The sequence below is a fragment of the Nicotiana tabacum genome, chromosome 9, assembly GCF_000715075.1.
Source record: "Nicotiana tabacum cultivar K326 chromosome 9, ASM71507v2, whole genome shotgun sequence".
NCBI classification, from domain to species: domain Eukaryota; kingdom Viridiplantae; phylum Streptophyta; class Magnoliopsida; order Solanales; family Solanaceae; genus Nicotiana; species Nicotiana tabacum.
Genome location: NC_134088.1, coordinates 95202976 through 95226796, shown reverse-complemented (window position 1 = coordinate 95226796; position 23821 = coordinate 95202976). Strand labels below are relative to the sequence as shown.

Here is a 23821-nt window from a genome sequence, read left to right as displayed (position 1 = left end):
CGCCATTTGCGAGAGGACAAGAATAGAAGAGTTCAATCGTCAATGATAGAAATAAATCGCACGACAGAGTAGAATAGAAGTGAAACTTGTTCCTAAACTTCATAGCCTCTGGAAGATAAGCACAGACATCTCTGTACCGATCCTCCAGACTCTACTAAGCTTGCTCGTGACTCGTGAGACCTATGTAACCTAGTGCTCTGATATCAACTGTCAAGACCCGAAATTCCCACCTTCGGACCGTGATGGCGCCTAACATTTCACTTGCAAGTCAACGTTAGAATAATATTATCCATTTTTAAAATAATTTTAAATTTATTAATAATAAGGAAACAAATGCGGAAGCAAAGTTTAAAATATAGTAAAATAATGCATCAAACAACGGTGTCTAAATACCATCCCAGAATTAGTGTCACAAGTGCACGAGCTTCTAGAATAAATACAAATAAAGGTCTGAATAAAATAAAGTTATCTGGAAATAAACACACAGCCAAAGTAAAATAGACGAGGACTTCAGAACTGCGGACTCCATGCAGTTATACCTCAAGTCTCCTCTGAATAACTGAAATCCGAGCAAAACTATGGTACGCCGCTGGGACCAACTCCAAAATCTGCACAAGTGCAGAGTGTAGTATCAGTACAACCGACCCCATGTACTGGTAAGTGCTGAGCCTAACCTCGACGAAGTAGTGACGAGGCTAAGGCGGGTCACTTACATTACCTGTATGCAATATTAGTAGCAACAACAATAATAGGAATAAATCAAGTAATTCATTTATAATAATTGAAGGCAACTCAGTAGTCATAACCAATTATCATTTCCATTATTTCTGTTGCAGCGTGCAACCCGCTCTCACAATATATCCACATTCAGTTCTGTTGCGGCGTGCAACCCGCTCCTCCAACATATTCATTTTAATCAAGTCTGTTGCGGCGTGTAACCCGATCCTCCAATATTAACTTTTTAACAAGTCTGTTGTGGCGTGCAACCCGATCCTCCAATATTGACTTTTAATAAGTCGGTTGCAGCGTGCAACCCGATCCTCCAATATTGACTTTTAATAAGTCTGTTGCGGCGCGCAACCCGATCCTCCAATATATTCATTATAATCAATCTTGTTGCGGCGTGCAACCCGCTCCTCCAACATTTTCATTTACCAATTCTTATAGAAGAAATTTTTTCAATAAATGTAAGAATTAATATAGAATTTCAAGACAACAAGCATACAATAATTATGATTTAATTCTGAAGCAAACAATGACAAATAGCAAATTATTATGGAAATCAGGGAGCAAATAGGCAGTTTAATATTTAATATGCTAAATGTCAAATAACAATTAAGGCACATAATTCAAATAGCATGTAACAATTAATGCAGGAATTCAAGAATTTATATTTGCAAAGAATAAGAGAGAAACAATTATTATAATAATTAATTTATGATTAAAAATAATTTATGATTTTTTAAGTAAGCAGGCAAACAATTAATTTGACGACGTATAGACACTCGTCACCTCGCCTATATGTCGTTTACATACAATTCACATAACAAACAATTTAAGGGTTCTATTCCCTCAAGTCAAGGTTAACATCGACACTTACCTCGCTTTGCAAATTCCAATCAATTATTCAACCATAGCTTTTTCTTTTAAATTTGCCTCCGAAAGCTTCAAATCTATTCACAAACAATTCAATATATTCAATACTAATCATAGGAATTAATTCCATATGAATTTATAAATTTTTCGGATAAAAATTCGAAATTCATTAAAATATTCGACAGTGGGACCCACATCTTAAATTCCGGAAAAACTCGCGAAATCCGAACACCCGTTCCGATACGAGTTAAACCATACCAAATTTGTCCAATTCCGATATCAAATGGATCTTCAAATCTTAAATTTTTATTTTTGGAAAATTTTGCAAAAATTCCAATTTCTTCCATCTAAATCCGAAATAAATGATGAATATAGATATGGATTTGTGAAATATAATCACTTTATGATAAAGAACACTTACCCAGTTCAAAGTCGTGAAAATTCCCCTTGAAATCGCCCAAATCCGAGACTCAAAACTCAAAAATGAGTAAAAATGGCTAAGACCCAATTTTATGTATTCTGCCTAGCATTTTCGCATCTGCGGTGCCTGGGTTCGCATATGCGAGCTCGCATCTGCGAGAAAAATCTCGCATCTGCGAAAAGGGGCTATCAGGCGAGGTTCTGCATCTTCGGACAAAATCTCGCACCTGCGACGTCCGCTTCTGCGCACAAGGGCCGCACCTCCGAAGGCCGCATCTGCGATGGATGTCTCGCTTCTGCGAGCTCGCACCTTCGGTCAAAATTCTGTAGGTGCGATTATAGCAGAACCCAAATTTCAGATTTTTGCTTAAGTCCAATTCTTGTTCCGATTTCGATCCGTTTCACTTTCGGGGTATTCGGGACCCCATTCGAATATACCAACAAGTCCTGTAACATAATACGAACTGACTCGGGGTCTAAAATCACGTCAAACAACACTGAAATTATAATTCACACTCTGATTCGAACTTTGAGTTTTAAACTTTCAAATTGCAAATCTCGTGCCAAAACATATTAAATGAATCCGGAACGACTTCAAATTTGGCACACAAGTCATAAATGACATAACGGAGCTGTTCAAATTTTCAGAATTGGATACTGACTCCGATATCAAAAAGTCAACCCCGTGGTTAAACTTGAAATATTTAGCCTTTAAATTGTTAGTTCCGTTAAATGGTCATAACTTGAGCTAGGGACCTCCAAATTAAATTTCGGGCGTATTCCCAAATCACGATACGGAGCTACCGGAACTGTCAAAATACTGATCCGGGTCCGTTTACTAAAAACGTTGACCAAAGTCAACTCACTTGAATTTTAAAGCTCTATTTCACATTTTAATTCATTTTTCACATGAAAACTTTCCATAAAATTTTACAGACTGCGCATGCAAGTCGAGGAAGGATAAATGGTATTTTTTGAGGTCTTAAAATACAGAATTACTTATTAAATTTAAAAGATGACAATTTGGGTCATCACACTAGAGTTGAGTATAGAAAGCCCAAGACAAAATCTCAACCTGTTACAATATATATCTTTGTTGGTTACGTGCCATATTTTTCTTGTAGTTAAAGGCGGAGATCAAATTTGGTGAATTCAAGAACGGAATTAAATTTATAATCAGGGCGCCTAATCACAGAGAATCCCAAACCCTCCATGTCTCGGATATCGATATCTCTTTCATATTCACGGAGGAATTCGTCGAAAGTGAGAGAAGAAAAATATTTCGTTGGAACCACGTATTTCAACTAAGGGTGGCAATTGGGGCGGTCTAGGCCCGGGACCCGATTTTAGTGGGCCTGGGTCGATTTCGTGGGCCGATCCTATGGTTTGGGCCCGCCAGGCCCGGGACCATTTAGCCCGCCAGGGACCGGACCGGTCCCTTAGCAGGCCAAACGGTCCCAACGGCTATATTTTTAAAAGAAAAAAAAAATCTTTTTTTAAAAAAAAAATATAGCCGTTGGCTATTTATAAAAAAGTCATTTAACCCCCCAACTTTGTTTTAACCCCAAACTTTTTATACATTTAATATATATACTATACTATACTATACTATACTATATATACATCTTATATATAGTATATAAGATGTATATATAACTTATCGAATATAGCTTATTACTTATACATTTAATATATATACTATACTATACTATACTATATATACATCTTATATACTATATATAAGATGTATATATAGCTTATCGAATATAGCTTTTATATATATCTTATATACTATATATATTCGATATTAAATATTAAATATTAAAATTTAGGTCACAATTCTATAATAAAATTTACAAAGCATTGTCTTAAATATTATTTTTAACATCCTTTTGTCTCTAATATCTATTTAATTTTTTTTTTTAAAAATATGTTGGGCCCACTTAGCCCGTTTATCCCGCGGGCCGGAATCGTTTAGCCCGGGTCTAAACGATCCCGGGCCGATCCTTACAAAAAGCCCGTTTAGGCCCGGACCCGTTTAATTTGGGACCGGGCCCGGAACTATTTGGACCGGCCCACTTGACCCGTTTAGGCCCGGGACCGGCCCACTTGCCAGCCCTAATTTCAACTCACGTACGCCAATGTAGAATACAAAATTAGATGATTTCTTGCATGCCTTTTTTAATAACACTAGTGAATTGATCCGCGCTTCGCGCGGTTATAATTCTTTTTATTGAATTTATAAAATAATATTTTTAGTGCTCGAATATTGAAATGTATTTAAATCTTTTGCATCTTTAAATTCAAAAAGCTTAGAGTTTAAGTTAAAAACATTTTGAGAGGATGACTTGGCACCGCTCAAAAGCTAAGAATGACATGTGTCTTTTTTCTCCTTCTATTGAATTTTTCTCCTCTTTTTTACCCGCTAACTTTAATTGTTTACCTCATTACTTAACTACAAACGCCAAACGTCTTCATCAAACGTGAGTTAGGAGAAGTGACTGATTATTATCATTTATTACTTTTGCTTAAATGTTGCTAATCAAACAGTTATAACTTTTAGTATGTGTTTTAAGTGGACAAGCGGATTCGAACAATTACAACTTTAACATCTGTTGCAGGTCTCAAAGAGTGTTGCTACTCATCAATCTTCAAACACGGTATGTTTTCTCTTCTCATTTTGCTATTTAATAGTCTTGGTTATTTTTCCCTTCCCTATTTAAAGGCCCTATTAAATGTATGTAATTTCTCAACAACAAGAAATTTAATAAGGGTCAAAATATATATCTGTATATAATTTGTATCTTATCACAATCTCATATTCAGAATTTAAGATTGGTTTTTGCCCAGCATTAGCACAATAAGAAAATGTACAAACTCTTCTTTTATATTCAGTATGTAACTATTACCTATAAGTTATTCCTTAGAGGCAAGTTATTTTATGAAATAATAACAATGTTCTTTTCACAAAATAAAACTAAACCTCTAGTATGCAAAAAAAAATGAAAGGATCAACTCATTTCTATACTATAAGATCACAAGATGGTATAAGATATAAGTGCATGAACTAAATTTAACCTCTCTATCGCAATAGGAGCTGATTGTGTTCTTTTTTTCTTTCTTAAAAAAAGTAATACATTAATTACCAACATTCAATTACCGAATGTTTATACATACATAAGTTTTGGTTTAATAGGCAACATCCACAATATAATGATACGTTCATATCGGCAGATCAGTCAACCATCTAGATGAAATTTAAATCAAAAGGGAATTGAATATGAGAATGTAATTTAATGTTAGATGCTTGAAAAGTATTAGTTGGACTTCTTTTTACCTCTCTACTGACCTCTCTACTTTAGATGTTATTAATAGTATATTTTCTCCTAGAGAACTGGTAGTCAAATCAATACTTCAAAAAATAGAAGAAAAGCATGAAATATTGTGTAATTTTTAACGTTTCATAAGATTTCAAATGCATTTTTTACTTTTTTGTAATGAGCTACATGGGACATTAATAACTGATCCGATAATAGCATAATAGCCTGGGCAAGATAGACTCTCTTATCGTAAGGGTTACCTTCCTTCCCTACCAGTAAATTAGTAATGCCGGTAAGCTTCTTGGGAAATTTTATATCAGTCATGAACTTAATCTAGTATCTAATAGTTCTGATTTCAAACTAACCTCCGCAAAAACTGAAATAACTTTTGGAATGTACTGATAGCTGGGACCAATAAGTTCTCTATCTGACCTGCAAATGAGAAAAATTTCGATAACAATTCGACCCTAAAATCCTCAAATTTATCCAAGAGGGTTTTCAAATTTTTCCAACTTAATTCACCAATTAAATGATAAAAATAACCATGGATTAGGATAATTTAACCAATATTGAGTTAAGAACACTTAACCCGTTGTTTTTCTTGAAAAACTACCGAAAATCGCCTCTTCCCGAGTTCAAATCCGTCAAAAATGTCAGAACTTAAACTCACTGCCCAATCATTTGCTCTACGCGATCGCGAAGCATAGTTTTTCACTGCCCAGATTGAACCCTACGCGATCACGGACTTTTTCACGCGATCGCGAAGCTCACTCTCACATGCCTACGCGATCGCGAACTCGTCCACGCGATCGCGAAGCACAAAACGCGTGACCTCTATTTCTGCTCCACTTACTCTACGTGAACGCGACCTTCTTCACGCGTTCGCGGATAACAAACTCGCATAGCTACGCGATCGTGTCCAATTCACGCGATCGCGAAGCACAAAATCATCACTGCCTCAATTAAGCTTACGCGATAGCGAATGAATCCATGTGATCGCGTACAAAGAAACCATAACCTGCTGAAACGAGAACTTCAGCTATCAAGCCAAGTCCAAAAATGATCTGTTAAGCATCCGAAACTCACCTGAGCCACCCGGGACCTCAACCACACATACCATTAAGTCCCAAAACATCATACGAACTTATTCATCACCTCAAACAACGCTAAAAATACGAATCCCACGTAGATTCAAGCCTAATGAACTTTGAAACCTTCAATTTCTACAAACGACGCCGGAACATATCAAATCACGTCCGATTGACCTCAAATTTTGCACACAAGTCATAACAGACTTATTAATATTTTCAGAATCGGATTTCGACCCCAATATCAAAAAGTCAACCCCCGGTCAAACTTCCCAAAAAATTTAACTTTCGCCATTTTAAGCCTAATTCCACTACGGACCTCCAAATAATTTTCCGGACACGCTCCTAAATCCAAAATCACCATACGGAGCTATTGGAATTATCAGAATTCAATTCCGAGATCGTTTACGCCTAAGTCAATATCCGGTCAACTTTTCTAACTTAAATTTTCAATTATGAAACTAAGTATCTCGTTTCACTCCGAAATCCTTCCGGATCCGAACCAACTAACTCGGTAAATCATAAAACAACTGTAAAGTATAAATTGAGCAATAAATGGGAGAACATGGTTGTAATACTCAAAACGACCGGCCGGGTCGTTACATGAATATATTTGTGCGGCGTCTTCTTAATTTAGTAGTTCACAACTTATGTGATTCAATTGTGCCACCATGGCATCCTTTATATACTTGGTCAAATGCCGAGGCATTATGTGCAAGTGCAGTGTAAGAAACTATCGTGTCGAAACCTTCAATAGTTTACAACTATCTGCATTATGCATTTTTTCATAATAATGGTTGTATCTTTTCTCTACATGTTTGCAAAAGAAGTAAACTTTGTAGATAATAAGGTTTATGTGCAATTAAAATTTATTTCTACATGTATTTTTCTATATTAATGGTAATTTTCTGTTTTGTTTTTATAGGTTCAAGAAATGGCTAAATTTGTGCACAACCTTTCAGTGAAACATTGAAGACTAAAAATTCATTAAATACTACAATCAGAAAGGCTTGTAAATGCTACAAAGATCATATACTTTATATACATCAGAAGGAAATTGGGGATCTCTTATCACGAAAGCCTACACTTGGAATTGCACATCCTAATGAAATATTTCTAAAACATATAAAATAAACATTGTTGCAATTGCACTGTCATAAACTTCCCCCACTTGTTTGGGACTGAGGCTTAGTTATTGTTGTTGTTGTTGCACTGTTGCAAACTTGTAAACTAGTTACAATGCTAAATGATACTTCAAGAGTTTGTTTGGCTAGTGATGGGTTAGATTTCCCAAGATGTGAAATCAGGAAACATGCTAGCATAACACTTGGAATTATATTTTCAAAAAATAGTTCCAATCATATGTTGCCATTTTGTAATCTTTTCTTTTCTAGTTTTCCAAAATAAATACGTAAAACAGATAACAATGAAGATTTAAAATAGTAAAGCGAAGACCAGAAAAGGATGAAAACTAGAGCAAACTAATCCAGTACCTTTCAACCATCGAACATAGCTCGCCATGAACATATTTGGCTTCAGCCAGGTCACCCTTTATAGGCAGGCAATTCAACCAAATCGGAACAATCTACCAAAGGATTTGGAATTAGAATTGTGAAGAAATTATAGCAAGATTAAATAGTACAATGGAGGAACATCACTTTATCTGTGAAGATCAAAAGCAATATGCTTTACCATATTTCAACATTTGTGCGCATGCACAATGAAACAGACTCTTATCAGAAGGTATTAACAAAAGGCACAAACAATTGCACCAACGACCATGTTAGCAATTGTTTGCAGTCTTTTTAAAAGGTACTGAAAATGTAAAAGATAATGTAAAAGTGTCTTTTGAGTATTTTCTTCTCTTTCTTTTTTAAACACTTTTGAGCTTAGTAAAGTATCTTATGGTAAAGCTAAATCAAATGCTCTCTCCAACCCAATTTATCTGAAGGACATCTTAAAATGTTTGACGCCATTTGACTAATAATATTTACCATACAACTTTCACAATTTTGTAGATTTCAAATTCATTTAAAACTAAAATTTTAAACTTTGATACGCCATACCATGTTATATCAACCAAACTAGATTTTCGACTATTAGTTGGAGTAATATTCTCTTCCACTACCATAAGTCAAATGAACATTTCAAACTCTAGACAAGTCAATTAGTGTCATATAATATGAGATAAAAGGAGTAGGTGAAAAAAGGAAATAAACTCAAAGGGATCTCCATTAGCAAGTATAACTTAAAGGAAACAGAGGAATCTCAATATACATGTATAGCAATAAATACTTTTTTTCCTTTTCATGAAAGGAAGGAAAATACGAGTGTCTTAAATAGTCCGGAGAACAACAGAAAGAGAGAAAATAAAAAAGTCTTAATAACTAGGGAAATGGCAATAATTATGCAATTTGGAACTAACTTTTAGAAAGTGTAGAAAGTACAAGCATATCAATCAATCATTAGCTTATTAATCATATTAAGTTGCATAGTATAACAATATTCTTGTTGGGTTAACTAAGACACTTTTCAAATAAAGGATGAAATAAGTAAATGAATAAGACAGGAATTACTGGAACCTCTTTTAAATCTCTTTATGTTGAATAAGAAGGTCACACTACTATATCCCATTCTAGTGCAATTCAACTTATAGAACTGAATCAGCGGCTATGAGAAAGATTAAAATGAACCATAAAAAAATAATTGCAGCTCTCAAACTATTTGATGCATGCAAGGAAGTTTGCAATAAAGACCTAAATGTACACCTTAAATATCAGAATTCCAACTCAAGCATATATGACCTGTAGGCTTAAGAATGAATAGACAAATAAATAATAAGGATTTCAAGAAGGACAAACCTGGGCTGAATTGATACTTTCCCGATGGAACTGACATATCTTACCCAGTGCAGAAACAGCATTATCATATGCACATTCATTCTCAGGTTCACGAGCACATAAATGCATTATCACAACATTGATCCTTGAAATAGCCTCTGAATCATGTCATGAGATTTAGTAGTAAGTACAAAAATGTAGTATCATTTTTCGTCAAGTTCCCATGTTGAAAAGGATCTCAATATCACATTCAACGGTATTATACCTTTAACAACAGGTTTGAAAACAGAACTACCATATTCCGCATAAAGCCCAAGTCCATAAAGAGCATTCTGGACACGTCATCGATGGTGTTTGGTTAAATGATATCGTGAGCAACTTGAATAAAGAACCTGGCAGCAACCATTAAGATAGCCAAACCTGTCTAACTCTTGGGTTCTCGTCATTGCTTGCATCCAAAAACAAAGGTAGAAATATATCACAGTACCTAGTTGACAAAGGAAATAATTTTTATCAAAATGGTGATCCCAACCATTTAAGAAAATCTCATACACACAAACCCACTTTAGAGCCGCTTCAGGGCACTCCCTCACTAGGCTAGCAAAGATAACAGTTGGTGTACATCTCTCTTGAGCTGTTTTATCTTTTCCCTTCATAGAAGCAAGAAAAATTTTAAAATTTTAAATTAAAAAAAAAATTAAGACATAGATATGAATAAATAAGTAGAGTGGTAGAATAGAAGTGGCTATCATGTCCTGAACTCACCCACATAGGAATCAGATATGATGCCAGCTCGTCAATGAAAGGAAAGAATGCTGCCTTCACCATTTTGATCAATGTTTTTAATATTCGACAAAGCTGATAATAAGAAAAAGCTCAGGTTATTCGATAAGTAAAAGTATAACCAAAGTGAGGCTTGCATAAAGAGTACAACAGTGTGTCATTTATATCTGAACTTCATTCTTAGAATGGAACATACCTGCCACAAAATATGATCTTCTTGCCATTTTTCCGTCCTCAGCAATTCATCTTCCTCAGCATCAAAGTCTTCTGATTTTGCTCTCTCCTTGAATTTTCGTTTTCTGTTTGAACTTTCTGTAATGACATGCCTTACCTCAGTCACTATTCTACGAAGCTGACCTTCATTGAGAAGTGGACTGATCTGAAAGAAGAAACATAAGGACAAGAATGACAATCCTATTTTGCCATTCTAACTCACTTTCTGCCACTCTTGCTATTTCTCGCTTTTATAGTACTAAATAGAACATTTCAAGCAATAGCTAGAAGCTGGAGTAACAGGGGGTTTACTAGAAAGAAGTTTCCCAATGGAGCCAATCTAATACAAAGTTACTAAGCTGTTTGTCAGACTCACTAGTCAAGATAACTTTCGTAACTTCCGTATCTCTATCATAAATTTGATTCCACATTTCAATTTTTAAGAATTTTATTAAAGTTTGACCATGTCTTTGTAGGTATAAATGCACACTTAGTAAGAATTGAATAAGGAGATCCTACTTTACTTGATCCCCTGAACATATTAGCATGCAAGTCCTTGCGCGCTCTTTGTTCCCATGTCTTCCTCTTTATAAGAGATGTACCAAGTTTTCTTTGCTTCTGGTATAATATAACTGATATGAGTTTGGATGAGTGTTTTTGTAGATTTCTATTGAAGGAGAAGAAATTGGAGTTATTTACTGTGTGGTTACGTAAAAGCCAACTTATGATCAAGTGGGAACATAAAAATTAAAAAGAAACATACCACCTCACTAGGAAAAAATGCAAACTTGGATCAAGAATATTAAGGAAATTGTCTTCGACATAACCGAACCTGCAGGTAATTGTTCAATGTACTCAACATGACTGCAGATATATCTGTCATAGGCTCCTGCATGAGATAACAAATCAAGTGTCACTTCTCTTTATCCAAATAGAGCGAAGTTAAACAATCTCCGAACCCAAAAAAAAAACATAATTACTGAGGTTAAGAACAACCTCATGCAAAGCATCTAGCAAAGACTGCATTATATGGTCTGACAACTTTGTGAAATATGCCTCACTTGCACCTTGTGCGATCCCTTTCTCAACAGCCAGTTTAGCAGAACGCAACAAAATATACATGGCTTAAACAGCAAAAATTTAGAAAATTGCTTCAGCAATTGAAAAATTAGAAAATTAAAAACCACATGAAATCACGAGAATTCTCACAATTAACAGCACATTTCCTGAGACCATTGTGGGTATAGAATTTCAGAAGTGGAATAAAGACTGAAACAACCTGTTTAATGCATTAAGCCATTGATATGACCTGTTTAATTTGACATCACTCAACTGCACATGACAAAAAGGAAAACGTGCAGATGATCGTTCATGCCAACCTGGGAAACCCATGGGTAGAAGTCTCCCTTTAATGTCTCAGCGAAGCGGCATAGCATAAAACAGGCTGCAACTTGGTTCCGCTTCACAGAGATGGTTATAGCAGGTTCAAGTTGAGCATATTGAATAATAAAGGGCATGACTTTATGGATATAAGGAAGAAAATCCTGTCCTAGGCAATCGCAAATTGCAGCACATGCCTGCAATGAAATTAAGAAAATAAAAAGAGGCCAATCTAGAAAGAAATTTGATCTTAAAATTAAGTGATCTACACATACCCTTAGCAAGTATTCAGTTGGAGAATCATCCCCCTTCGCTTGTATTCCTTGTAATGATATCATAATCACTTTGATGACCTTTAATGACAACATAAAAAAGGAAACTAATAAAAAGTAAGCTCTATATTCTGAAATGACCAAAGGAAAATAAGCTCACACCAGCACAGGCCAAGACAAGAAAAAGAATGCCAAGAGATAGCGGAGAGATATCACCGTCATACGTTTTGTTGCACATAATTGTTGAAAGAAATAGTAACTTAAACAAGAGTAATCTATATTATGGTTCGACTACGGTAAAGCCATGAAACAAAGCATAACAAATGAAACAAGAACGAAGCAACCCCAATCGATCGCATCTATATACGTGTTCAGTATTCCATGAGTAAGGAACTAAAAGAGATGTGTCCTATGAGCATGGCATCAATATATATGTGTTCAATCAATGGCATCGAAGCTCAGTACTGGGCATAGTTGGAAGAAGACCTGCTCTGCGTCTTCTCTAAATTTCTCCCTGCCAACAGCAGACCCAACACAGCTCATGCACTCTATCGCTCTGGCAAGAAGAATGAAATCGGATTTAAGATCTGCATTTCTCAAGAAAGCTTTCAACTGTGGCATAACAGTGTCATAATAGGTCCGGAAGTACTCCTGTTTACGTATAATATATCAGCCTTCATGATGATAATTTAATCAAAAATAGAACTTAGTCAGGAACAAAAGCACCAGCTAATACCTTAACAGATTCAGTTATACGAGACAATGCATATAATGCTTCTTGTTGGACCATTTGTTTGCCATTCTGCATTTCAAGCAACAAAATGCCGAAAAAGACATCATTAGTCTCTTGCACTTGTCAGAAGTAACATACCTCCGAAATTTGGTGGCCTCTATAGTTGCACACCTGTACAAGTACAAGCAGTTTGTTAACTATTCCATCTAGGTAAGGTATCAAAAAATCTGGCTTGTTGGACACACAGAAGAAGGATAGAGCTCCAGCAGCAGATGCCTATAAAAATGCCAAAAAGGTAAAAGGACCAAATTAGTTGGCATCAGCAACTGAATGGATTCACATCTACCAAATCCTTAGGCTTATGCTTATTTCCAAACTTTATTTACGGGTTCACTTTAGTTACCTTCCCTGACATTTAGTAATAATTACTTCCTCTATAATCTCATAGTATATTACAATCACTCAACGTTCTTGTAAGTTAGAAGAGAGATCTTATTGCAAATAAAATAAAGTCACAAAATAGATTTTCCACTGCCGAAGCCAATACATGTTTGTATTACAAAATTCTAGAAGGGATGTTACACAATACATCCTTAATTTGCGTCATATTGCAGAAAAGCAAAAGTGATTGTTGAGGACCAACTGGGAACAAGTGTTGCGACTAAGCAAATGAAGCAATATATAGTGAAGAGACTTCTTTGAGTAATCTCAAAATTACATCAAGAAATCAAGCAGAATGCAATAAGATGAGTGGATCGATAAAGAGCCAACTCCGACAGTTGTGGAATATTTAGTTTTAAGCCCAAGATTCTTAGGAATCAGATATACTAGAATATAAAAGGTATATTAGTTCTCAATTATTATTTTTATGGATAAAAATAAAAATTAAAGGGGTATACCTAGGCAAGGTTAAAGAACTTCAACTGTATGGTACATAAGACCACCTTGTAGAGGTGCAGTAAGAATAAAAACTTTGTTGGTTGTTTCATGTAGTAATGATAATCTAATCTTCTCTTAGCTGGCAATTGTTGTAGGGGAAACTTGCAGCATCCCTGAATAGTACATATCACATAGGACAAACCTGCACTCGTGGATGAACATGATCCATAGTTGCAGCTAATGCAGGAACTACTTGGTTATGGTATTGTTCTTGAAAATCTGGATGGTAGACAGTTGATAGCATGTCAATTGCGCAGCAAGCAGCCCATCTGACTCGAGGATGAGGATCTTGGAGACAATTTAAAACCTTTTTCACCGGTTGATCCAGATCCTTAATCATCACCTATAATAGCAAAAAGAGCCATGATTCCGAGGTACGTATTTGCCTAAGAAAAAAATCAAAGAGATAACTTTAAATGATGAAACAGTGTAAAGCATTCTGACAAGTATTTGGGGGTGGGGGGGGGGGGGGAATCATATCACATTTAATGCTACGAGTTGAAATAATATTATATCCGTTACAATCAAAACATATAGCCATAATAAGTAAGTGCTTTTTGGTGTACCTGCTTTGAGCAGCCTTTAGCAATCTGAGCAAGTGCAAAGGGAGCTGCATGGCGCTTCTCCCACTCTGGGGCATCCCAGTAAGCAGACAGCTGCTCTTTAGCAATATGAACAAAAGACTTACCTCCTAATGCACGAGAAAACCGTTCTATGAAGTGCACACTAAAGCCGTGGTTACTTGTTGCCCCTGTACTATCATACTTGGTCTTGGCACTATGCCAATCAGGGTCATCCTTTATACCGGCTAATAAATTCACTAACACTGTTAAACATCTGCTAATAAACGAGAGCAACCTCTTCATCATCCCAGGTGTCTTCTCCCAGCTTGCCTCAACCAAAGTTACCAAAAATTCAACCGCCCCATGCCTCGTCCCCTCTTGCAATTTCTCATACTCTGCTATATCCAATATTGAACCCACAACAACCACTAGTTGTCGCCTCAAGAACCTAGGCTCATTCTTCGCCAAGTCCTTTAAAAATGCCAGCACGTACCATGATGCATCCTCGTCCCCACCGCTGCTCAATGTGTCAGCCAACGTCCTCAGCACACCTGGCAATAGATCTTGAAATTGCTCCTTTTCATTTGAGCTCGATACGCACTGAATGAAGTTGATCACAGCTTTTGTGGCCGCAATCCTCACATTGAGATCGAGGGTATCATCATTCAGTGTATTTAGGAATACTGAGTGCAGATCTTTTACCCAAAGGACAATCTTTTCGCTTCTATGCTCAGCTAGTTGCGCAAGTATTAAGAAAACTGACTTTTTTAAAAAGTTGTTTGAACTAGAATTAGTGACGCATTGGTGCAAGAAGGGCAATAACTCAGGCCAGTTATTATCCGGAAGAGGTGAAGCAGCCAGCGTATAAACAGTGTAACGAAGCTCTCCGATGATGAATTCTGATTCTTCTTGGTTCATACAATCAAGGATCATACACTTGATGCTTGATTGAGTGGAGACACTTAATTTGTGCCAAGTGCATAAGTCATCATCTTTAAGCAACTTCTTTAAGAGGAGAGCACACTCTTGACGGGTATAAAAGTCGTGGGAAGGACCAAGATAGTCAACAAGCTTAAGTGCAAGGGATTCTGGATCCTTCTGCCTCATCATGTTAAATATGGACTTAGCCTCCGAATCATTTTCCTCGGAGCTGTCTATGTGATCAGAAATAAATGTTTCAAATGGCTCTGAGTCAGGCCCAAGAATAGCCTCCATATCGGCCTTCTGTAACTGAGTAACCTTGCTATCCATTACAGTATATATTAAGATAAGAGAGAGACAGAGAGATGACTACAGAGTTGTGACAAATGAAAGAGATTGAGAGACAACTATGGAGTTGTCAGAAAACTGTAATATATTAAGGTAAAAATTACAGATACCTCCTCCAACAATTGTACTATAAATATTAAGGTCAACTCCCCTTTTTTGTTTTAAAAGATAATAAAAAGGTCCCCCCGGGCAAACCTACAAGCCAATATTTTAATAAAATATCTTAATATCAGCCTATTGTATTGTATATTGTTACTTAAAATTAAAATTTTATTATTAAATTCATTGTTATGGAACAGAAAAGTGTTATCCTATGTAACAGCTAAACGACATCGTATGAATCACAAATTCCAGAAACTCTTCACAACGCTAAACGACATCGTCTTAGTACCAAATCAGCTAGCATGACTGACCTCTGACTTCATTCTAGAAACTCGAGTCGATTGAGCTCCATATTTGACCGGATCCGACCAGTGAAGAACTCGTCGGCGTCAAGCCTTGGCCTCATCACCGCCGTCGTCCACGGCGCCGTGAAAAGTAAAAATTATAGACTCCTCCTCCGAGCTATTATATATTATCGTTAACTCCCCTTATTATTTCCAAACTTATAAATTACCCAGAACCAATTTTCTAGTAACTGTCATTTCTCTTTAAATTATTTACTTTAACTTAATTTAATAGCCCTTCAAAAATTCTGTTATTTTTAATATAGAATTAACATTTAACACCCACACGCAAAATAAAAGAAAATTTTTATGGAAGTTTCAGGGGTTAAGCAAAACGCTGAAATAAGTGCTACTTAAAAACTTCAAATTATATGTATGGGACTTGAAGGGTTATAACTTATAATTACATCATCTAATAAAAGTTAGGGGCAAATTTGTCTCTTTGTATTTTCATTTCATAAATATGAAAGGAGGATGCCTATGTAAATAAGTCCAAATTTCACTTATTTATTATTCTCTTATAAGTAGTTTCACTAAGATATAACTCAGATCAAAATTTGAGATAACTCTCTTATATCTTCACCAAAATTTATCCATTTCTTGATGAACCCTCATAGTCCAATGAATATGTAAGAATTAAGTAGTCTAAACTATTTGTATAAAAAAAAAAAGACCATTTGTATCAAAAGAAAAGTATATAAAGGGGGCTATTCATTTGTAATTCACCAATCAAACAATTCAAGTACGCTCTAATACAAAGCTCCTTTAACAATTCTCTTGTATATTTCTCAAAGTGCCGCAAGAAATATTTCAACAATAAACACTTTCGCTTATGTTAAATTATCGACTTTGCATGAAACTGTATTATCTTTTTGAGATAAAACGAGGTGAATTGATACAAAATTATCAGCCCTATGTCTAATAGCGTTGCTATGAATTATTATTTTATTTTTTCGGAAAACTGAATTTGAAATCATTATTTTCCAGTTCCTGCCATATAAAAAGGTAAAAGTTATACACTACTCCTCCGAGATTATATATATTTAGGTCAACTCCCTTTTTGTTTCAAAAATTATGAAGTTGTCCAAGCAAGTCTGTGAACCAACTTTCTATCTTAGGCAGTCGATAATGGAAAGGGATGTCAATGATCTAACGTGATGATAGTAACATTTGATCAATCATCTGACGTGCTTTATATTAGATACATATTCTTAAGTAATTGTCATTTCTCTTTTATTTATTTAGTTGAAAGTTTCATATTATTAAAAATAAGGATCTTTACACAAATAGCCGGTCATGTTTATTTTTTTTAGCCATATACATAGATTATACATTAACTATACACATATAATACATAAATTATGCATATATTATACCTTCACCGGTTATTTTTAATTTAAGTTATTAAGTGGGCGGCTATTTGTGTTAATACTTCTTAAAAATATGCTCTTTTTTATAAAATTTAAATATGTGATTATAGTAAAAACAATCTGAACTAATAAAAGGAATATCTTAAAACTGATTATAAAGTTCGTGTTGAAAGTGAGGTGTAATCAACACTTCTATGGATTTACTTTGAGTAACTATACCTACTATAGCTAGGCTACTACGCTTTCTTTCATATCCAAAGGCGCAATTAACGGAGTGTTGAACTTGAAATCTTGGATCAAATGAGCAATTGTAAGATGTTCCACTTACAAAGCATAGTTCATTGCTGGAAAAGATCGTCTCCTAAGGTAATCTATAACACTAGAGAATTAGGCTTTTTCTCCCGCCTCAGCTTTACGAATGGAAGAAGGGAGAGAGCGCAGCACACACACTCTATATTTTTTGCTAGTTTTCTCTTTAACCCGATCACGTGGATGTAGGTATATGATCTATCAAATGCAGAATTGGTTGCCATAACGATATTCATTGTCTACGGCCTCAATAATATGTGTTTATCAATCACCCGCTTACTACTAGGCGAATACGAAAAGGAATAAATATGTTCAGAGTTCTTCCTACATCAATTGGTAAAAAAGACAAAATCGCGTACTGCTACTGAGGTCTAAAACGATCAAACAATTTCTATTTATGGTCCTTGCAGATCAGATCTAATTATAATATATACACATAGCCAAATGGGAACAACTCATAGGGTTAACCACGCAAGTGAAATTATGTCGTAAAAACTCTCCCTAAATCGAATTTATGGGAATTTGACCATATGTTAGAATCTCGATTCATAGCATTAACAAATAGTCTAGTCCCCTTATCATCACGAGCTCCACGAGGTATTATAATTGGCCCAAGTAGGTATAATCCAAATGCTTCCTTAACAATGGTCAGGGGCTGAGATAGAAGTCTAGATACGGATTCAATAAAATTTAGTAATTTTTGCTCAAATAATATATTTATATTAAAAATTTATTAAATACATACAATATTAAATCTAAATTAATATTTGTGTTCAGTTATTAACATTTGAAGTTATCGTTCTAAAATTCAAAACCCACAAAGTAAAAATTATGCCTCTACCTTTAACAATAGCTCGGAGGTATACCAATTTTTTTTATATCGCTCTCTTCTACCCATTTATCTATACCAACGTCCATGTCTAGTTCTTGTACTTCCTCCATGACGTGCTTATCGTTTATCAATAATGCCATTGTCCAATTTATGTGAAGAACAAGGGTACCCGTTGCATCCAAGACCATATTCAAAGAACAATAATTAATTAAACCATAGCAAATTATTTGTCAAGTCATGAACAGAAAAGAATCCAATGTACCAATTTAACCGGACAAAATGTTCGAATATATTCAAGTGAAGTGATGGGAGTATTGTTTTTTATTTCTAAGTGGAGCCATGCACATAAACGATAGATTTGGACAGCCTGCTACAGCCCACAAGCATCTGTGTCTGGTAAACTGGCTCACCAAGACTCAAGCAAATGGGCTCACAAGGGGTCGTTTGGTATGAGGTATAAGTAGATATAGTGCTGGTATAAAATTTTAATACCACATTAATACTTTGTTTGGTTAGCAAACCTGGTATAAGTTATCCCGGGATTAAAATTAGTACCGGAATAACTTATACCTTGTAGGGGGTGGGATAATTAGTGTCGGGATAACTTATACCTTCTTAGAAATTATGCAATTATCATTTTTAATACAACATACCAAACAGTAAATAAAAAACAATACCAGGATAACTAATCCCAGCATAACTAATCCCAGCATAAGCCGTATTCAAACCAAACGACCCTAGTGTTGTAGCTGGGATTTAAACCAAAGATGTCCAATTACTCATATGCCTCACCCACTCAACCATCTCTTTGGGGACCTAATTTAACCATAAAGAATGAGAATGCAGCAGAGAATTACAAAACTCGAAATTGCTAATGAGGAACAATTTTGATCTTGTCCCTCTCACAAATATCTTCTCTGCAAACCAATTCACATGACTCCAGCACCCAACTCGAACCACACTAAAGTTGACACCTTGAAAGCAAACTGCGTAGCTGTTGCGCGAAAAACCACATACTAGAACTACAGTAAATGTTATAACTCATCTAGAACTGTACCTCCAAGCAGTAGGCAGCTTCCACTTTAGTAACATCAAATATCACTGCTATATAAATTGAAAAAGATTGGTAATCTTCCCACTTAGAGGCACCATCATAAATTTCACTACCGACTAATTTAAGGTGGAGGAACAAATAAATTGGTAACCAACCAAAAGAAAGATAACATAGAAGAATAACCACAATGCAATACTGAATACATACAGGACCAATCGGATCGCTGATTTTGAAAGTAAAAAGTAAGTAGTAAACAGAAACCATCAGTCACCTCTTCCTCACAGTTCAGTAGCTGCAGATCAAGGGTATATGTTCTTCAATTTTGGACTCAGTTAGGTCATGACTCATGCCTCAGAATATTAAAGAAGCGTATGAAAGCTGGAGTTTGTGAAAGTGGATAAAAATATCAAGAAAATCTGAAAAATGAAGCTCGCAAACATTTATTGGTGTGTATGGACAAAAAGAAACCGCAGATGATTTGATGGAATCTCAACTCCAAACCACTCCTAGAAGGCTAGATTTCTACTGTTTATTTGGTGGGAGCAACTCCAAATAATGCTGATCCTTTTTTGGACTTTATTAGCTCCCTGACTTTAGTGTAGTCTCATATTTGGCTAACCCCCCCTGATTTTTTGTTTTTGTTAGTTCCCCAGTATAGCATCGAATCATGTACCAGAGCTAGCACATCTTTTTTTGTACTTATTGCACCTTCTTGATGCCAGTAATGAAACATCTTACTTCATCAAATAAAAGTAAAAAATAACTACATTAAAGGATGACATGTCAACATATAAGGCAATTAATCAACAAATATAATAGTCAACAATATGGTTAGCACACCAACTACTTTGTGGTAACAAGAAGACGACTAATAATGTAATTACTAGCAAAGCAATAACTTGCTATCAGATTGGGTCATTGGGATTACATTTGAATGATTAAGTAGTACCGTCACATGTCAGCACAAATGAGAAATTAGAACCACAGCATAAAGCTCGTAGGTCCAGCAAAATTTACACATGAACGGACTAGAGCAAAATGATACTACAGCCTAGGGTTAAGTAAAAGTTAATTAAGGTTCAATCAACATGTCTCAGTAGATTTTGACTTCAACAAAGAATATTAAGAAACATCTCCTATATCCTCACAAAGTGATGTCCAATGCATAGTTTGTTTGTTTTTTTTTCTTTTTTGACAAGGTAAAGTTGTGATGTTAATGCATAGGAATGGTGTAACAACATCTGACCTAATACTTTTGCCTTATGCGGTTAATCTGGTACAGACGGGTGGCTGAAACCAAGACACTATTCCAGGAGCTGTGTGAAGAGCCGACTGGTTCCCCATCTGCAGCAGAACTCATAACTACAGAAAATGCTTTGCCAAGGCATTTAGCTAGAGAACTTTAGCTCATTCAAAGCTCAATTAGAATCTGTTCCGCCCTATACGTGATATGTCTAATATGCTGCTGTTAGAATTTAGAAACAAAGTAGAAAGAAGATTTGTTAAATTACCTAATTCTAGACCCACAACCCAGAGTACTGTTTTAATAGTAGCTAGTGAGACCTACATAACCAAAACCACAAAACATAGTCTTTCATACGAGTACGGAGAAACCTACATAACCAAAACCACAAAACATAGTCTTTCATACGAGTACGGAGAATTGTTGGCATGTGTGAAAGCAGATCTAAGAAAGCATAACGAATTTCAGCAAGCTCAGATCTACTCTAATCACATTAAACTACAAACCAGTGAAACAGCATTTAGTAAAAACCAAACATTATCAGCTTACACAGAAGTAATTATAAAACTTTTATGTCTCCATTTTCTATTAAACAACCTAATTTCTACATGTAACAGCAGTAACACCAAAATTAAAGTAAAACAACATACAAAAGGATCAAGCATCAGCACCCTCTTCAGACTTCCCTCCAAACGGATCGTGAGATGGACCGGTATCCTGACCAATATGGCGTTGCACAAGGCGCTGCAAATCAGCCATAACCTTCTGTTCACGCTTAGCCTTCTCCTCATAGTTAAACATGGCCAAGGCTCGCTTGTCTTCAGCGCTGTAAACTTGGTTTTCTTTTCTAATACGAATAGCATTCATCCTTTGATGCCTACTACCACTCATCACATACCCAAGACCCTCAAATTTCGAAATCTCATCAGCTGAAAGACCCACTTCACCTCTACGCGGAATACGCTTCCCTTGCTGAACATATTGGGCAATAGCATCACCTTCACCAGGCCTAAGTGCCCCACCATAGCTTATATGCCCTTCAGCCCTGGGTAATGGCATTGGACCAACTTGCGGCTCATTATCCAAATTACTCTTTTTTCTTGCCTCAATCAGTTCTTTGAATTCAAGCAACTCACTATCAACTTCATCTATCGTTGTTTCATCGGCCTTCTCATTAATTCTAGCATCCCCATCCAATTCCAAGCTCTTTTCTGGTATGTCACTATCCCCATCATCCTTCTTTTTCTTACTCTTCAAATCGCGCTTTTGCTTCTTACTAGCATCAGAATCATCACTATCACTCTCTTGGCTTTGGCTCTTACTCTCACTCTCATCTGAATAGCTTTTTCTTTTGCTTCTTTTCTTCTTACCCCTTTTATCTCTCCTTCTACTACTTTGCTTTCTCCACGACTTCTTCCTTCGTATTCTCCTCTCTTCTTCTTCTGAATCATCGCTCGACTCTTCCTCCGATTCACTCTGACTCTCACTCTCCCTTCTCGATCTCCTACTTCTACGTCTAGACCTCAATTTCTTCCTCTTCCTAGATTTCCTGGATTCCAAATCCTCCGAGGATTCGGAATCTGAAGCCTCTGAATCAGAATCTGAGGCCTCCGATTCAGATTTGCTAAATTTCAAATCTTTTTTGGATTCATCAGTTTTCTTTACCTTCTCATCTACACTTTTTTCTACAATTTCATCAGGTTCATCGTACTCTGGTTCATTTTCATTCCTAGGTGGACTAGGTGTGCAATTCCAAATACAATTCTTCAACTGTTTCCTCAATTTCTGACGCTTTAGCCTTCGGTACTCTTCAAAATTCAAGCCTTTAGCTTTAAGCTCTTCATCCGAATCTGAATCTGCAATTTTTCCATTCCTATAATCTCTATCGAGGTAGGGTTTCTTACCACGTCCGAATCTTCTAGGCGGCTCATTTGTAGAACTCGGTCTACGGTACGAACGATCAGGAGAATATGATCGCCGACCATTTCGGCCGTTAGGTTGCTGGCCTCTATAGGGACTATATGCCGGACTACGACTGCGGCAACGGCTCCCTCTGAGACTTCGGCTTCGGCTACGATTTCGGTTTCTGATAGGGCTACGGCTACGGCTTCGATAGCGGTGGCGTTGAGGGGAGTAACGGCCGTCGTCACCGTTCCCGTAGCTGCGATGCCTTTCGTCGGAGATTTCAACGGCGGAGGCGAGTCTACCCATGGGAATTAGGGTTTCGAAAATTGCAAGTCGAAGAAGGTGACGCAGTTAACAAGCGTTCTAGCAAAAATAAAAGTTTTGACAAGTCGGTTTTTCTTGTAGCACAACCTATACTTTTTAGCTTTCGTTTTTAAAAAAAAACAAAAAACAAAAGACTATAAAAGTAGCTATTTAAATTTATTATTACACCTATATATATGTATATTTTTATATAAAGTTTCTAAAATTTTATGATACATATTAGTCATTTGTATTTTTAGTCTAATTTTTTGCTATTATAATAATCTAATTCTTTGCCTTCTAGTTTGATTGGTAGTTTTCATTTGCTAAGTACAAGAATTTATTTCATATTAAAAATAATTAATTTTTAATTAAGTACTTAAATTATTCATCATTATCTGATTCAATTATTATCAATATATCTTGGTAAATAATAGATTTCTCAAAGAGCAATTGATTTGATAGTGTTACGTTGAAAATGTAGTCGCCGCAACATGCGTTTGGTAGTGTGTCTCATATTTAAGGGGAAAAAACGATAAATAACCGAAAAAACCGAAAATCCGATAAAACTGAATCGATAAAAAAACGACTTAATTGGTTTGGTTTCGTTCCAATATTTAAAAAATCAACTTACTTGGTTTGGTTTCTTTTTTGGGAAAAACCGACCCAAACCGAACCATGAACGCTCCTACTTACCTCCCCTTGAGCTCTAAAATTATCACAGATATTCATGGTTTTAAAATTTAACGAATATTGCTTAACTTTTTTTACTTATTTTAATGCTTTAGTGTTTTGTTTACCAAAATAATCCTTTAATTAAATCTTCTCTGGACATATTTTACACATCATACCTTAATTTTATTCTTTTGCATAACAAAAATATAGTATAAAATCTAATTTTTCCATTCAAATTATTCAAATAAAAATAAAGATTAAAAGTAAA

The 23821-nt window shown here is 35.7% G+C and overlaps 2 protein-coding genes across 5 annotated transcripts; both read right to left on the bottom strand.

The window, feature by feature from the left end:
• Positions 1-354: 354 nt before the first annotated feature.
• On the bottom strand, positions 355-16048 carry LOC107784226 (uncharacterized). 4 transcript variants are annotated; one of them, XR_012694968.1, is made up of 20 exons: positions 14151-15791; positions 13727-13927; positions 12817-12921; positions 12649-12714; positions 12399-12563; positions 11916-11993; positions 11640-11837; positions 11470-11539; positions 11257-11384; positions 11093-11149; positions 10244-10426; positions 10030-10122; positions 9829-9914; positions 9685-9751; positions 9530-9596; positions 9286-9422; positions 7918-8009; positions 5702-5768; positions 1601-1673; positions 355-608 (listed from the first exon to the last, which is right to left on the bottom strand). XR_012694968.1 is itself a non-coding variant. In XM_075221883.1 (20 exons), the coding sequence occupies exons 2-20, from the start codon at positions 15360-15362 to the stop codon at positions 5531-5533; spliced, it is 3147 nt and encodes a 1048-aa protein (XP_075077984.1). In that variant the 5' UTR covers positions 15363-15390; positions 15830-16048; the 3' UTR covers positions 5464-5530. The 4 variants fall into 4 exon arrangements, 3 of the variants coding, with proteins under 3 accessions (XP_075077983.1, XP_075077984.1, XP_016460797.1); XM_075221883.1 differs by lacking the exons at positions 355-608; positions 1601-1673 and adding exons at positions 5464-5605; positions 15830-16048 and having other exon boundaries at positions 14151-15390; XM_075221882.1 differs by lacking the exon at positions 1601-1673 and having other exon boundaries at positions 14151-15792.
• Positions 16049-21163: 5115 nt separating this feature from the next.
• On the bottom strand, positions 21164-22968 carry LOC107784225 (uncharacterized). The gene has a single exon (XM_016605310.2). It carries the CDS (start codon positions 22879-22881, stop codon positions 21328-21330), a length of 1554 nt encoding a protein of 517 aa, XP_016460796.1. The 5' UTR covers positions 22882-22968; the 3' UTR covers positions 21164-21327.
• Between the last annotated feature and the right edge of the window lie 853 nt (positions 22969-23821).